This window comes from Emydura macquarii, unplaced genomic scaffold (genome assembly GCF_026122565.2).
Source record: "Emydura macquarii macquarii isolate MOO-44397 ecotype Brisbane River unplaced genomic scaffold, CSIRO-AGI_Emac_v2 contig_374, whole genome shotgun sequence".
In the NCBI taxonomy this organism is placed as follows: Eukaryota; Metazoa; Chordata; order Testudines; family Chelidae; genus Emydura; species Emydura macquarii.
The window spans coordinates 7,582,306-7,600,355 of record NW_027130511.1 but is presented as its reverse complement, the minus strand read 5'-3'; the positions used below and the strand labels follow the sequence as shown (position 1 = coordinate 7,600,355).

General features: G+C 40.6%; 1 protein-coding gene across 3 annotated transcripts in view; it reads right to left on the bottom strand.

The window, feature by feature from the left end:
• The window catches only part of MLH3 (mutL homolog 3), a 28,767-nt gene that overhangs the window by 5,152 nt on the left and 5,565 nt on the right, over positions 1-18,050 (bottom strand). For 2 of the 3 annotated variants that reach the window (XM_067533130.1, XM_067533139.1), the window contains exons 3-9: positions 15,916-16,014; positions 15,200-15,270; positions 13,777-13,881; positions 12,609-12,681; positions 11,487-11,558; positions 9,420-9,528; positions 3,629-3,788 (exon numbers count right to left, since the gene is read on the bottom strand). In XM_067533130.1, coding sequence (XP_067389231.1) covers positions 3,629-3,788; positions 9,420-9,528; positions 11,487-11,558; positions 12,609-12,681; positions 13,777-13,881; positions 15,200-15,270; positions 15,916-16,014 — 689 coding nt within the window. The remainder of the gene's footprint in view (positions 1-3,628; positions 3,789-9,419; positions 9,529-11,486; positions 11,559-12,608; positions 12,682-13,776; positions 13,882-15,199; positions 15,271-15,915; positions 16,015-18,050) is intronic. The other variant, XM_067533148.1, reaches the window with a different exon arrangement.

Here is an 18,050-nt window from a genome sequence, read left to right as displayed (position 1 = left end):
GGACACTTCCGCCAAAACCGGAATCAGATCTTGAGGCTTCATCTAAGGAATAGTGCAGGATGAAAGATTGGACTGATCTCGCAGGTAGCTTCACTGCAAATTCCTGGAATTGGTATGTGTTTCAGAGAAGCTCCAAAAGCTGCCTAAGCCCTAGTGGAGTTGGCTATAACCTGCACAGGTGAATCAAAGAACCATCACAAACCTCACCACCTTCTGCTCCAAGTGAGGCATATTTCTTTATCCTTTTCCTTTAACATATATACATAACACATATATTTAAAAAAAAACCCAAAACCCAACCTCCTAAAGCCCTTCCAACATGTGACCTTCTGCTGCACACACTTCTCTCCCTGAGTGGAAAAGAAAGAAAACATGTGACAGATATTTAGTCACATTGCTTAGTGTACTATTGGAAGGTGCTCAGATACTACAATGATAAATTCAGAATAAGAACCTTTATAGAATAGATATAATCTAGCTAACTCATGGCATGATTTAATACAATTAGGTACACAGTTAGAGTCTTTAGGTAGATGTTGCTTGACCCTTCACCATATCTTCAAAGGCTACAAACAGCTCAGTGGTGTTTTTGAAAGGTATTGTTCTGCCAAAATGACATAAAGAGCCCTAACTATAACAACAGCATGCAGTTTGGCTTACTCCTGGTTGGAGTGGGGCTCCAGAAAGAAAACTGGCAGATGAATCATCTCATTTAGATAAAAATTCAAGTCAATCTTTGGTAAAAATTTAGGATCATTACAAGAGGTAATTGCTTTGCTGACCCATTCTCACCTCCTACTCAATGACTGTCATTAGCCCTCAAGTACCGGGCTTTCATCCACCTCCCCCATTGTTCTCTATGCACTTGTATATCTATGTTTCCTATTTACTGTATCATTCTACCTCTGCATCTGACGAAGTGAGCTGAGTCTCACGAAAGCTTATGCCTACAAAAATTAAATTTGTTAGTCTTTAAAGTGCCACAGAACTCTTGTTGTTTTTTCTGTATATAGACTAAGACAGCTATCCCTCTGGAACTGCCACCACTGCCAGACATTTTGTGAATACACTTGGTGTCATGGACAGACCTGTATTGGTAATAGTTGGGCCCTACTATGATCCTCAGGCACTTTCTGTGGGTTGGATGGATAGCTCTATGGAAGAAAAAATGTTTAAGGTGGACTTCTCTCACTTTCTGTGTCCTACTGGAGAAGGGTCAACAGATTGAGCATCTATCAGGGATAGATAGTCCCTCTCCAGAACAAAAAGCCACTCTAAGTGCCAATTATTAAGTGGACTAGCTAAATCATAGGAGGAGCAAGTTTTGAATCCTGGGGATATCCTTTCAGCCATAATGGCTAAATCCTGGAACTGGGGAAGTCCCTAACATTAATAAGAAAGTTTTGTTTGTTTTTTATATATAGCCACTAGGTATAAAAAAGATACTAAACTAACTAACTATGTGCATGTATATATATTACACATATGATCAGTAAAGTCACACAGTGTGCAGAGAAGCAGATGCTACAGGGATTCTGTCTTGTTGCCACAGGAAGGAGGAAGGCACTGAGGGACAGTTGGGCCTACTATGTCCTTTATCGCAAAGACAGGCAGGGGGACGAGAGAGAAGAGAGGCATCAGGACATCCATGGCACAGGCATGGCCCTCTTGGCCACTGCTAGACAAAAGAGTCAGACTTCACTTGAACTTGGTATGTCAGAAGATACTGCTTTCTAATAGGGTGGATTGATTTAAATCAAAGTAATTTAAATCACTGATTTAAAATCAGCAAGCAGAAAATGCTGATTTAAAACATTTAAATAATTTATTTTCTTAAAGAAAACTTGATTCTTATTGGTTGATAACCATGAAAACATGTTGAACTGCAACTAAATATATCCTTTACACTAAATTTGGTGCTTCTTTCTGCTAACCTGGTGTATACACTACACTACACTACACACACACACACACACACACATTTATTTAAGCAATTATATAGCTTAACTTACATTTTTACTATGTTAGAAAATAGTGAATTATACATTTCTTATTTACTAGATGATGATGATGTTTTTTACTTGTGATTTTTGCCAAGCTCTACTTGCACGGAAATTCAAATTCAATTAAAAATGCAAAAACATAGTTTTATTTTAAAAATAAAATAAAATTCTATCTTAAATGTGCAGGATACATAAAATATGTTTAGCATAAAGTTTAGCAAAACATGTTTTAAATTTAACACTAACTGATTTATTTAAAAAAGGAAGTATCTGTAGCTAGTGAATTGAATTGATTGTTTCTGGTCACCATGTCCTTCAAGATTTAATAATTAGTAGATCTCATCTAGTTTTTATTCATAGATTGGAGGAAAAAATGCTTTTTTGATTTTTCAACTTCCAATTGGTTTCTAACTTTGAACTAACTAGTCACTGAACTGAACTAGTTGAATAAACTGAAATAAAAAAATATTCTCTCTGCACCTGCAGAAGAGGCTACTCCTGTCAAAAGCTGGTTTCACACTTCAACAAACTCTGGTTCAAGGTACTTAGCAAGTGACTTCTAGTTCAGTGGTTTGACATGGGAGCAAATATGTATGGCTTAATATTATTTTTATATTTAATTTAAATGATTTTAAAATATTGTAACAACTTTAGGCCTTAACATAGATTGTCTGTTTCAAATTTAATTTTAAATAGATTTATTTTTAAAAAACCCAACTATTTAATTTTAAAAAATCAATTTGTTTTACTTTAAAAAAAAACAAATAAACAAAAACACGATTTTTATCCACCCTGCTTAAGTAAGCAAGTTTGTTCATATTGCTAATATCATTTAGCATATGACAGATACAATGGGGAATAAGGGCAAATGGGCAAATAAGGGCATAAAACCAAATATTTATTCAAAAAAAGGGCTCCATTCAACAAGTCAAATCCAAACAGGCCTGTACTGGGGTGGTTGTTACACTTGTCTTGTAATTTAAGGTCTCCAAGTTTCCCACCTTACGTACAAGAAAATGGGTCAATTTTGAAGCCAATGGCATTCACAATCTGTTTTTGTTGTTGTTGGAGGGTTTTTTGCCCCAAGACGTCAGCAGTATCACCACTTTAATAAGGCCCCTTCCCTGTATATAAACGCAGTGTCTACACTGACACTATGTCGCCCTAACTACATCAACATAAGCCCTACACCCCTCACTGAGATGGTTTTATTATGTCGGCATAGCAGCGGCATTACATCAGTAAGAGGAGCATTTCATTGTGTACACCTCCACTGTTTTGTCAACAAAAGCTGACTTTTGTTGACAAAACTCTGTAGTATAGACCAGCCTTAATGCAATTAATAAGTAAACCTTTGATCTGTTTTGCCCTGCAGGGATAGAATAGCATTAGTAAGTCATGCTCCTTTCATTTTCAGAAGGAACTACTTTCTCACTTAAGATGAATGTACACCAACACAAGAAGCAGTCCTGAGGCCAAGTGACATGGATAAATAGTTCTGCTGAAAGCATAGCAAGGGCTCTCTTCAGCTTGCTCACTTAGCAGCCACTCTTCCAACATCCTGCAATATAAATATAGCGCACCATCACAGGGTAATTTGCTCAAGTTCCACATCTATGACTAACCTCTACAATGATTTTTGCCACAGGCTGTCTTTTCCGTCGTAATTCATTGGCCTCTCTCTCCATAAAACACAGAGGCACTTTCCCAACTAGAATCTGGGAGCTGTTGTTCTCTGGAAATGATAATTCAAGGCCTAACTCCTCCAGGCTTTTGTGGCAGCACCTGAGAAGAAAACTTCAGAAATGAGACATCAAAGCACTCTGTACCACATACCTACAGGATCAGTCCCAGATCTTCAGCACTCCCCACACAGAAGTTCCCCATCTCCTCCAACCCATATGATGGCAACTCAGGATTTCCCAGCAATGATTCTCTTTCAGTCCACATTCACCTCCATTCAGTTTGTGCAAAATGCTTGCTCCATGGCTCTGAGATCCCAGGAGTTCCCCTTATTGTACAATAGGAAGCAGTACACTTTTTTTATGTCTACAGTTCACTTTTCTTAAGATACACACAGGAAATTCAAGTAATACTGACCACAATATATTATATACATGCAATGTAAAATTATGATAAAGTACCCACATCACAATAGCCTGGAAAAGGTTAATGAGGTTGAGAAGGGGGCAATTAACCTGATAGACCATGCCTGAGGGAAATTAGGTTTGCTAAGGCCTTGGCTACGCCAGGAAATTAGGTTGGTATAATTATGTCACTCAGGGGTGTAAAAAACCATACCACTGAACAATGCAGTTAAATCGACCTAACTCTCCATGTAGACAATGTTAGGTCAACAGGAGAGTTCTCCCATTGACCTAGGTATCGCCTCTCAGGGAGGTGGAATAGCTATACCGATGGGAGAAGCCCTCACATCAGCATAGGTAGCATCTTCACTGAAGCACTGCAGTGGCGCTGCTGCAGCATTTTAAATGTAAACAAACCCTAAGCAACACCTGACTGATGATGGAGCCCAGCTGAGAAGGAACAGGTGGGGCTAGTATAAAGGTAGGAGGTTGGCAGAAGAAAAGGGCTGCAATGAGGAAGCTTGCAGTCACTCCCTAGGCATTAGAGGGAAAGTAGAAACCCTGGGGATTCAGGCCCTGCAGGAAGGGTTTATTCAGAAGAGTGGTGGAGCAGTGTCCTGAGCGAGGCAGAATAGGACAAGGCTCAGGGAAACAGCATCAAGGTGGGATGTTGCCGACATTGGCTGCTGATTACATGGTCCCTGAGCTGGAACCCAAAGTAGAGGGTGGGCCTGGGTTCCCCTACCAGCCACTGGGTAAAGTGACACAGTCTGGTCAGTGAATGGGAAGACTGCTGAGACAATTTGGATGGAGAAACTTTGATGCCCCAGAAGGGGGAAAACATGTAGTGAGCTGGCTGGAGAGCCAAGTCATGAAGAGAGAGCACCCTGAGACACAGAGAGAAAGAGGCTGCGGGGCATGAGGATGAGCTATAAAGGGGAAACTGGACCCAGAAGGAGCTAATTCCAAGAGCTGCCAGGAGGAGGTGTCCTAGCGGTGAGGTACCCTGTGACAAATATACATCATCATAAAGTTCAACATCCTCAGAGAGGAATCATACCAAAAACCAGAACTGTGACACTTTAAGTTTAGAAAGGAGAATTTTTTAAAGAGGAAGCTAGTCAAAGAGACCCTAATGTCAAGAACAAAGAAATAAAATCATTAGATTCTGCATGGAGGCTACTTATGTAACCATAATTGAATTACATAAGGAAAGCATACCCTGAAACAAGAAAGCAGGAGGCAAAAAAATATTCCACTGTGATTAAATGATAAGGGCTAAGAGGTTATTCAAGCCAAATGTGTATCTTTCCAAAAGAGGTTATCAAATTCTGGTAAAACCAATAGAAAGGAAGGATAACAGAGAATTTGAAGAGCCAATAGCCAAACACACAGAAACAAGTAATGGTATATTGTTTAAGTATATCAGAAGCAGCGAGGAGAGAATCAGAGGATCCACTGGACTACCAGATAGTATCAGGAACAGCTGAGGAGGATAAGGACATTTCAGGAAAGTTTAAGGATTTCCTTGCATCAGTCTTCGCTACAAAGTGTTGGGGAGATATCTATCCCAGACCTATTCTTTTCAAATAATAAAAATGCTGTCAGAGATTGAGATGCCAAGAGAGGAGTTACTGGAACAATCTGATAATTAAAGAGCAACAAGTCACAGGTATCAGATAACATTATAAAAATATTGCTCGAACATGCAGGAATGAAATCAGGAAGGCCAAAGCACAATTGGAGTTGCGGCTAGCAAGGGACGTGAAGGGGAACAAGAAGGGTTTCTACAGGTATGTTACCAATAAGAGGAAGATTAGGGAAAATGTGGGCCCCTTACAGAATGGGGGAGGCAATCTAGTGACAAAGGATGTGGAGAAAGCTGAGGTACTCAATACCTTTTTTGCCTCTGTCTTCACAGACAAGGTCAGCTCCCAGACTACTGCACTGGGTGGCACAGAATGGGAAGGAGGTGAACATTCCGCAGTGCTGAAGGAACAGGTCCAAGACTATTTAGAAAGACTGGACATACACAAGTCCATGGGGGCAGATGCAATGCACCCGAGGGTGTTGAGAGAGTTGGCTGATGTGATTTTAGAGCCATTGGCTATTATCTTTGAAAGCTCGTGGCAATTGGGGGAGGTCCCTGATGACTGGAAAAAAGCAAATATAGTGCCCATCTTCAAGAAAGGGAGGAAAGAGGATCCAGGGAACTACAGACTGGTCAGCTTCACCTCAATCCCTGGAAAAATCATGGAGCAGGTCCTCAAGGAATCCATTTTAAGGCACTTAGAAGAGAGGAAGGAACAGTCAACATGGATTCACCAAGGGAAAGTCATGTCTGACCAACCTGATTGTTTTCTATGAAGAGGTGACTGGCTCTGTGGATGTGGGGAAAGCGGTGGACGTGATATACCTTGACTTTAGCAAAGCTTTTGATACTGTCTCTCACAGTATTCTTATCAGCAAGTTAAAGAAGTATGGGTTGGATGAATGGACTATAAAATGGATAGAGAACTGGCTAGAGCATAGCGCTCAACGAGTAGTGATCAATGGCTCCATGTCTAGCTGGCAGCAGGTCACAAGCGGAGTGCCCCAGGGGTCGGTGCTGAGGCCGGTTTTGTTCAACATCTTCATTAATGATCTGGAGGATGGGGTAGATTGCACCCTCAGCAAGTTTGCGGATGACACTAAGCTGGGGGGAGTGGTAGATACCCTGGAAGGTAGGGATAGGATACAGAAGGACCTAAACAAACTGGAGGATTGGGCCACAAGAAATGTGATGAGGTTCAACAAGGACAAGTGCAGAATCCTGCACTTAGGACGGAAGAATCCCATGCACAGCTACAGACTGGGGACCAATGAGTTAGGCAGCAGTTCTGCAGAAAAGGACCTGGGGGTAACAGTGGATAAGAAGCTGGATATGAGTCAGCAGAGTGCCCTGATTGCCAAGAAAGCTAATAGAATATTGGGCTGCATTAGTAGGAGCATTGCCAGCAGATCGTGAGAAGTGATTATTCCCCTCTATTCAGCATTGGTGAGGCCGCATTTGGAGTAGTGTGTCCAGTTTTGGGCCCCCCACTACAAAAAGGATGAGGACAAGTTGGAGAGAGTCCAGCGGAGGGCAACAAAAATGATTAGGGGGCTGGAGCACAAGACTTATGAGGAGAGGCTGAAGGAACTAGGCTTGTTTAGTCTGCAGAAGAGAAGAATGAGGGGGATTTGATAGCAGCCTTTAACTACCTGAAAGGGGGTTCCAGGGAGGATGGAGTTAGGCTGTTCTCAGTGGTGGCAGATGACAGAACAAGGAGCAACAGTCTCAAGTTGCAGTGGGGGAGGTCTAGGTTGGACATTAGGAAACGTTTTTCACTAGGAGGGTGTTGAAGCACTGGAATTGGTTACCTAGGGAGGTGGTGGAATCTCCATCTTTAGAGGTTTTTAAGCTGCGGCTTGACAAAACCCTCGCTGGGATTATTTAGCTGAGGTGAGTCCTGCTTTGAGCAGGGGGTTGGACTAGATGACCTCCTGAGGTCCCTTCCAACTCTATGATTCTATAACATACACCCAAGAGTTCTGTCGGAACTTAAGAATCAAATGGCTGAAATATGCAAAAATATGTGCTCTCATTTTAATTAGCTATTATAGCAGTGGAATGGCAGGCAACAAGAAGCTTTACTTATCCTTAAAAAAAGGGCGCTAGGGATGATCCTGATAATCAGTTATACTTAAAAAAAAGAAATGTACAACTCCAAGAGAATCATGATTTGATGGGAAAAAACAAGCAGAGCTTCCAAAAAAGAAAATTGTTCCTCTCTAATCCACTACAATTCTTTAAATATGTAAGCAAAATAGTAGGTAAAAGAAAACTGGTTGACAGAATTTCTATGGGTTTTCAAAAAGACTCTGACACAGTCCCTCACAAAAGGCTAAAAACACAGTAAGTAACTATGGAGTGAGAGGTAAAGTTTTGTCATGGATTAGAAAGACAAAAAAACAAGGTAGCAATAAAAGCTCAGTTTTTAACATGACAAAAGTTATGCACTAGAACAAACATTTTACTAACAAACTGGAAAAGGTGGAAAGCGGTCAGGCAGCCAAATCTTCACAAGACACAAGATTATTTAGATTAGTTAAGATTAGAATGAAGTGTCTGGAATTTCAGAGGACTTAACAAAACTAGGAAAATGGGCAGCATTATGGGAGATGAAATTCAAATGACAAATGCAGGGTAACACACATTAGGAGGAGTAATTTGATATATTCAGATACTTTGTGAAATCTAAATTAATTGCAACCTCTAAGGAAAAAGACCTGGATGTCATTGTGACAGTTCAATGTAAACCTCTGTTCAGTGTGCAGTGGCAGCCAAAAAATCAAACAAAATGGTAGGATGTAGAAAGTATGAGACAGAAAATAATATGGAAAATGTTGTAATGTCATTGTATAAATCAATGGCACATCCTCACCTGGAATACTATGTTGTGTTCTGGTCACCCTATCTCAAAGCAGATATAACAAATAGAAGGAGTTCAGAGATAGGTGAAAAAAAATATTAATGTCTAGAAAAATTTCCCTATGAAGAAAGATTAAGAATATTGGGACTGGTAATTCAGATAAATCAGGCACTCCTATTTGCCCTCTTTCTTAATCTTCCTCTATGGACAGGTTATTCCATGGTTATCCATTATGTAGTTTCTTGTGCCTTCTACTGAAGCATTTGGCACTGGCCACTGTCAGGAAGAATGCTGGATTAGATGGACTACCAATATCATCTAGTATGGATATTCCTATGTTCCTAAGGAGTCCACCCAAGAAGGGCAGAAAAGTTCCCATTGACAAAGAAGTCTACTCTGAGAACAAAAAGAGAGAAGATCTTGTAACTGTAAATACCCATCCCACTTGAGTTCCTGCTCAGAGTGAAAGCAGAGATTTCTGAATAAACCTCTGATTAATGCTATATGTGTAAATAATCAAAACCAAATCTGAATGTAACCTAAATTCTTGCATGGAACAGAAGAATTCCTGACAGTAGCCAATCCACTATTCCAAAACATTTGGGAGATGTTTACTTCTTATTCTATGTAGTGGTTTCAGTTTCCGTCACCCAAGAGCAGAGAGACTCTTCCAACAATTCATCATATAAAATTCCCATACCCCTCTATTCTCCTCTCCTCACATTGTAGCCATTGGAACTCACTAAGTGTGCACATAAAGCAGAATGAAAACAACTCCAGCAATGGCTGTGGTTTCCAAAACAGCACACAGAGAGTAGATTCTCCTAGTTACTGGAGTCCTATCCAAGATATTGGAGCCACAGGCCATTACTAACCGTAAGAGTCTTCTCTGTTCCTCTGTTACCTCAATTTCCAATGGGGGACAGATGGTGGAGGACAGCAATTTCTTCTTGCCAGATTCTTCAGGCTGCTTCTCATAGGAATCTGTGGATAGAAATATTAGAAATACTGTCCTTAAAATATACAGGCAGGCTTACCCTCAGTGGCTGTATGGCTTGGCATGTAGCCCTCTATGCTTGAACTGAGAAGTGACCACGGAACTCTTCCTCCTGGGACTCATGGGGGACAGGGATAGTCATGGAAATGACAATCAGTGTCTGGGGAATACAGTTAATTCCACACTTGGATCCCTCACTCAATGCCAAAAAGGAGTATAGCAAAGGTTATTACAAGAGTTAGCTCAACTCATGAGATGGCCACTTGTTATTACAACAATCTGAAATAAGTGCACTGTGTCATGACCCTGTGGGTCTTAAACCTGGGTATGCAGGTTTCCTGATCAGCTGATGCCTTCCTGCTGTCACCCAGTGGCATGCTTATTTACCAACCCAAATAGAAAAATCATGAAACCTGAAGCTATGTCAGAGAGACCTCCCCTGGACTCTGATTGGAGGAACACCAGGACCTCTGATTGGTCAGGGCTTCCTATATAAACCGAAAGAGCGGCACAGGAAACTGTTTGCACAACTGGGCTCTACATGGCTGCTGTTTGGATCCTTTGCCCAGCCTTACAGATTCTGACCTGCCTGCCTGCCTGCCTGCCTGATTTCCGGTATACTGGCCTTGGCCTGACTTTTGGTGATCTTAATAGTGCCTGACCCTGTCTGGATTAGTGTAACCTGGCTCTTTCTTGATTTCCCATAAGATTAGGGTGACCATTTCTGTTTTGGCTGGGACGGTCCCTTTTTTAAGCCCTTTACTGGCTGGCCCAACTTTTTTTTGGCAAAAGTGGGCATTTGTCCCATTTGCTCTTGCCAACTTGATCAGTTAACAAATGACCACTTTTGTCAAAAAAGTGGGATACAGAGGAATGTGCAGGGGGTGGGCAGGGCTTGGGCAAGCAGCAATGCCAGCCCCAGCCCGATGTGGGTGGGTGGCAGGCAGTGCTTGAGCAATGACACCAGCTCTGCATGGGGAGGGCGGGGCAGGGCTTAGGCCAGCCCCATGCAGGGACGGGGGCTCAGGCGAGTGGCTTGGGCCAGCCCTGTGCAGGGAGGCCGGGGGCTGGTCCACTCAGGTGATCAGCTCAGGCCAGTCCCACGTCAGGGGTGGAGGAGGTGGGGGAAGGCTCAGGCTAGCCCCATGCAGTGTCAAGGCCCAGACACAGGTAGCCAGGTCGAGTGGTTAGCAACCTGGTTCAGGAGGATCCTTATGAAAGATCCTCCTGAACCAGGTTGCTAACCACTCAATCCGGCTACCTATGTCTTTAGCTGTTTTCACCAGTAGCCCAAAAGGAGCAATGTTTTTTCCTGGAATCCTCTCTGCATGGTCCTTTTTAATTAAAGAGAAGGTCAGTAATCTTTTAACTGCTCAATGGATGGGCACTGTGCTTTACAGAACTGTAGCCAAAATTTAGCCAGGTAAGAGAAAAGACTTATCCCTCTGCATACAGCTTCAGGTGACAATGTGGTGATTTTAGATTTCTCTTCTGAACATGATGTTTAGTTAAAAAACAAACCATGCTCTTTGTTCCATCATCCCATGCATTGGTCCACACTGCTGAACCTGATACTCTTATTGACATTAGCCTCATTTTCCTGACTTTATCTGTCCTGCCTGTCTTGTTAGCCCCTCATTACATCAGATCTATTTCAATTTGAAAGCTCCTGGGAGCATGGATCATTCTATCTGTTTTGAAAGGCACCTAATACACCTTTGAGTGCCAATATTACTACTACTACCAGATGCCTGTATGCCCTTAGGGGCCAATGACATGGGGAGAGTGGAAGATCCTATTGGGCCCTGCACACCTTGAGGAGATTTATATTTAAAATAATTTTGTTAGCATGCTGTCTCACGGGGCCTTTTCCCCCAGGAGACTGCTCTCTGTTGCACTGTGCTGGGGTAGTAAAGAGCTTTCTTTGAACCACTTGAATCCTCACCTGCAATAAGCTGCTCCAAGCGGATACGCTCATGGGCTGCATGCTGATCCACCAACACCAGCAGGTTTCCATCTAGAAGTGTAAGGAAGGAAGTTAAGAACAGGCACCTTCATACCAAACAACTGCACATGTTGGGAGGAGGAAGGAGCATTGCCCATCTCTCACCCAGAGGTCAGATTTAGCTGCTGGGGATCAGTCTATTTAACAGAACTAAATTCAGGAGGAAGTTGGGTTAACAGAAATTAAAACAACACAGAACTGAAATAAGTCATTTAAACCAGGGGTGGCCAGACTGAGGTTCAAGAGGCCATGTGAGAGAAGGAGGGGAGCTTTCTCGGGATACTGCTGCTGGGGTCCCTGGCGGGATTCTGACCAGGGACCTCTGGCTTCCCAGTCCGTTGCCCTAACCACTGCAACACGTGTCCGGGCCCTCGCTATTGTTGTCATGGGTTGGAGGTTGTTTTGAGAGGAGACAGTGAGGTGGGGACATGCGAGAGAAGAATGATGATGTCTTCAGCCAATTTCCTCTTCCCTCTATATTAATGATGATGTCGACGACAATCTGTTCCATTTTATTATGCAGATTAGATAAAAAACCAAGAAGCTACTGGTTTGGGGAGAATTTCTAGTAGCTAATTTCAGTATAGAAGATGAAATGAAGTCCAATATCTTTTGGTAATTTGAAATATAATGTGTATCTATAGCACCATCTATCACACAGCATCTGAGGAGCAGCATGAACAAAGTCCTTTAGCAATCTCCAAAATAAAGAGAGTAAAAAAATCTAGGAAATTCCAAGTAAAGGCCAGGACCATCCTTAATTCACTTTATCATGCTTTTTCTCTTGTCTCCCAACAGCAGAAGATAAGGACACAGTCCTGGCATTTGCTTTCGATTTCCTGGCTATTGTCAGATCCAAGTTAGATTCTTAATATTACTGAAACAGATGTTGCATTGTTATTTTGCATTTAGCAACATGGAACTGTAAGACCAAAAGAATACAATCCTGAAAAAAATTACATCTTCTAAACATGTTTCAGAATGCCAGGACAGTGTCTCATCTGCACTGAAACTGTACTTGAGGACTAGCTCAATCTAAATAATACTAATGGGCATTCTTACCTGCATCTGCATTCACTTTGCTCCTAGTGTTGATTAAACAAGCAATAAATTTACTGTCCACTTGGTGAAGAACCTGTAACATATTCAAAATGTTCATCATCCATTGGCAAAACCATTTTTAGAAGAGAAACATACAAAACTTTACAGAGAAACTCCTCTCCTCACCAACAGTTAATATTGGGACCACTGCATGAGTTTCACAGTGCAGTTCAACTTGAAGAAGTTAATGTAAAAATGAAACCTTCTGTCTTCCAGATCTCTTCCCCTGTGTTTCGGACAAATCTGTTGCCTTTAGAGACAAATTGTTTTACTCCCATTAGCTCTACACAGGTAACACAACTAAGAGAAAATAGCTGGATTCTAGTCCACCTTGTACATCAACACTATCTTTTTACTAAGTCCCAATCACTTATACCTCTACAAACGTATAGACAGCAATATGACTGCATGGGTGTAAATAGAAATATAGTTTGGCCTGCAGAACCTGTATTAGATTAGATTTGGGAGAAGGAAAGAACCCAGCTTGTCTCTCAGAGCCCAAGTTAAGAGTGCAAGGTTGGCAGATATTTATATTAGTTTTAAAATTTATGAGCAAAACATTTGATACAGAAGCACTAAGATACTTCTGGGTTTCATGTTTACCGTGCCATTTTTAGAGTCACTTTTCAGAGCAGAACCACACTAAGATTTAAAAGTCCTTACATGAGATTTGATTGCTATTGAAACTAATCAGCTGAAGGTCAGAATTTCTTAGGCAAATCTCTTTTGAAAATGTATGTCAAAGAATCTGAATTAACCAAATAGCTACAACTGCCTATCAAAATGTTATTTAGTGAAGTGCCAATGATAGTGCTTTAAATTACACAGTAGTGATAGCAGACCTACCTCTTGACTTAACTAGCTTTAAACTAAAGCAATTTGGGAACCACTCCTGTAGGTAACTGTTTACAGTCATCCAAGAGATGGTTTTGAGATATAGCTTGATATGCATAAATCTGTTGGTGTCTCTCACACAAACCAATAATGCTTTTCTTTGCAAATTAAAAGTATTATCTATTTCATTCCCTACATCTTTTTCACTCAGCGGAAACATTAGTAAATACTATTTGGCTAGTAGCAGTTGAAACATTGATGTTCACACAAAGCTGCTATCCAATTCTGATTGTACCTGCATTGAATTGATCATCTCCTTTGTGAAACGATAGGGATACAAGATATTATGAATTTTCACAGCCAGACTCCCAGCCTGGCCACTGCTCACATCAACAGCAACCTATGAAATAGATCAACACAGATAATTTACAAGATGCAGACTTAACTACTGAGCTTAAAGCCACAAAATCAAACTACCAGTTTGAGTAAGGCCATTCTGGAAAGGGGTCTCTCTGTACATTGGCTCCTCTAACAAGAACAGAACTAGCTCAAAATACTATCTCGTAATCCCTCTGGCTCCTCTCTCAGCACTCTCCCACATACAGTAGAACCTCAGAGTTATGAACACCAAAGTTATGAACTGACCAGTCAACCATACACCTCATTTGGAACTGGAAGTACCCAATCAGGCAGCAGTAGAAACCAAAAAAAATCCCCAAAACAATAAAGTACAGTACTGTGTTAAATGTAAACTACTAAAATAAATAAAGTGAAAGTTTAAAAAAAGATTTGACAAGGTAAGGAAACTGTTTCTGTGCTTGTTTCATTTAAATTAAGATAATTAAACGCAGCATTTTTCTTCTGCATAGTAAAGTTTTAAAGTAGAATTAAGTCAATGTTCAGTTGTAAATTTCTGAAAGAAAAATCATAACGTTTTGTTCAGTGTTACAAACAGCCTCCATTCCCGAGGTGTTTGTAACTCTGAGGTTCTACTATACTAAGAACTATTTCATTAGAAAATCTGACATTAGTTGTCAGCCTACACGTACACACTCAATGAGCTAAATATCCAGGAAAATGTATTATCTCAGAATGACTGATACTACAGCAGATGTTCTAAAGAATTGTTCTGCTTCAGAAACTCACCAGCAGGTGGTTTGCTACTGCATCTCTATTGTACACAAGTGGAAATATGTGTGAACATATTGCACATCCTGACTGAAACTGGATGCTTACTCACACTGATTAAAGATATTTCCCATGGCTTATAAAGGAAATCACTCTAAAAGCACCATAGATACAATGTGCAACATTGTTTCCCCCTCACACATTATGGTCCTACTAATGCTACAAACAACCCATATAAAAAACACAAGTGGGAGGGGAGTATTGCAAGAAACAGAATTTTATCCTAAGTCAAGGTGATTATTTTTGCAGTGTAGACACAGCCTACAATAACACTTTGGTTTCCAAATAACCAGGTACAGTATTCTTTAAGATCAGCCATAATACAAGTCACTTCTAATTTGCATAAACCCACAAAATGAACTCACATATAAACAATCTAGAAAAAGGTGCCACAGACAAGCCCTTTGGTATATGTACAACAGAATAAATATATACAACAGTTATAGTATTGCCATTTCAGTTAAAAAAATCAATATGAGGAAAATAAGATTGAAATGGCTCCCACTGAAACTCTAGAACATAATACCCACCTCTGGGCAGCGAGCAAATACAGGATTGTCCCACTCGGAAAACAAGGACTGGAGAGATTCCCCATCAGCATCTAAGAGAGAATGTATGTATAACACGGAGATTAAGAATGCCTAGAAAGAGTACCAACAGAAGGTGTACTCAGATTGTTCCTACCAAGATGGGCCCCTCTAGCTCACACTGCCTCGGTTTCTTTTTTTTGAAGGAAAGGGAGAAAAAGGGACAAGATAATAAGAGAATGAGAGACTGCTCCTTCCCTACTGACAAATAGTGGTAGGACTCTAGGCAGCTTCTTTGACTGCAATATGTATTACAGAATAACCAAACAAAACCTGGAAAGGAAAAGATGGATATACTCAGCTGCCCACTCCCTCTGGACAAAGCCACATACCAAAACATTGATTTAATCCTTTTTTGGGAAAGAGTCCCAAGGACTAAACTAATTTCTACACTCTCAGACTGGAATGTGAGGACAGATGAGGGGATTAGGTAATTGCTCTTTAAACTATTAGCATAATTTTATAGAGAATTGGGAACATCATCCTGTAAATAAATACTCCCTAATAGACTTCAACCATGAAGGATTTTTTCCCCTGATTTCACATACAAGATGACTCACACAGTCCCATTGTTAACAGACCCTGAGTAATTCTGGGTTCCTGTCAGGACAGCTGGTTTGTTTTTCACTGTACTCTATGTCCTGGCAAACTGACCCTACCTCTGAAATCCTGGCTTGCCAGAATCCTCTCTTCCCGAGGTCTAGGAAGGAAGGGTAGAACAAGTTCACTTCTAAAAGGATGGCACCTGCACTGAAACCCTAAACACAACAAAAATTTACTGCTGCAAATTTAACAGACACAAAGCTTCAAAAACCTCTACAGCACTGTTATTCATATTTTTATTAACTAAATCATGGTATTGTGCTCATTTCTAAACAAGCAAGGAAGATATTATTCCTGCCCCATGGAGCAAGAAGACTACAATGAAGAAATAATAATACAGCTACAGAGTGCTCTTGAATGATCAGAAGCTAGTCTGGGAAACTACATTTAAAATAAATTAATATGAGTATCAAACCTGACTTCTAATGTGGCTGGCTGGTGAAATACTTGCTGGCTTGGCAGAAGAAGTGTGTTTTAAGGAAGGACATGAGTGACGACTCAGACATTGAACACAGAAAGACGCATATTTGTAATACAGTACATTTCTATGCAAAATGCAGTGAAGATTAAACACACACAATGCATGGTTATATTGTGTCCTTCATGTGAAATATTACAAAATGCTTTACAAAGAGAAACTGACAGAAAAAGAGATACAGGGACAGATTTTTAAAGGTATTTAGGTGCCTTGTGGTATTTTCAAAATCACAAAGTGCCTCGCTCACATTGATTTGCATCTTTAAGCAACTAAATACCTTCAAAAATCTGACTCATAGTGTATACACTTCTTAAATTGGGCTCTTATCAGACTTCACAAACTAAATGAGGCCTGATTAGTATTTGGAAGACAGATCTTCAGGGAATACTCCAGTGCTGCAAAAAGAAGTGCTGGTGATTTAGGTGCTCTTCCATCCAAGTCAGTGCTGAACCCATAACCCAGCATGGTGTCTGTTGTTTGGAGATGAGACCAAGCTCTTGAGCACTTATGATTATTCTTTTTTATAAGACATAGGGTTGTCTTGGACAAATCATTTGAATTCCTGCTGCGGTTTCATATGGAGACAGGATTCTCCTTCACTTTCTATTCTAACTTGCTCTATAGTGTTGCTGTTAACATTGAGCTGCTGAATTCCTCTGTCCGATTTAGAGAAGGCTCCATTTCAGTGGTGGATGAAGAGATTCTGCTAAGTCAGTTTGTAGTGAACATGAGGATCCTTCTAGATAGGACATACATTTATGTAGTATATCATCATCATCTATTGTAGGCTATGCTTGAGGGAGTTGGGTATAGTGCCAATTATATCTATTCAGAAAGGAGAAAAACAAAATAATGGAGCAAAGGAAAATGTGGACTACACACAAGTGAGTATGCTTACATTCAGCTGAACTGGAAAGGTGGATTGGATTTAGAATTAGCCACAGACAGAGCACTACATGTTTAAAATTCTGAACATTCTTTGTGTTCTTTATTTATTCCATCATACCTGTGATCTCTGCAAGGTCCACATCTTGACCAATTTCCCACCATCAAAATATTGAATGAATTTCTATAGATGTGAAACTGATGAACAGTCACTGTTAATGCTCTTTAGTGAGAGTAATAGAGGTTCTCAAACCCTGGTGTAATTTGCCTCCTCTCTGACCTTGGTTACGTACATTAGTGCTGTGTTAGGGAGGGGTGGTGTACTCTGTACTATGATAGACATTAAAGAAGTTAATACTTTTAGGATGGCTGATACTACTGGAGCCCCTCCAAATCAGAGCTCCTTAAGAGTATGTTGCTGCTTTAATCAATCAAGATTATTTCCAAAATTACTGCAACTGAAATGGATTATTCTGAAAAGATAGAAAAGGCCTCAGTAAAACGTGCCAGGTCCCAAGATACCCATCCCTACCCTACCCTACATTCAGGAATGCCAGCACTGACAATCTACTGCAACTCACCTTAATACTTAGTATATTAATAAAGATCTTTCTTGCCTGGTAGAAAAATAAAAGTCACAGAGGCCACATAAGGGATCAGGATTAGCCCACCAACCTGTTCCAACCATCATAGATACTGGTTTATTAATCTAGACAACATGTTATGTGCATTATCAGGCACGGTTCCAGACAGAACCCATGTCCAGTTTCAAAAATATGCACTCAGAAGCACCTCTTCCCTAAGAGAGTTTGATATACTGGCAGTTAC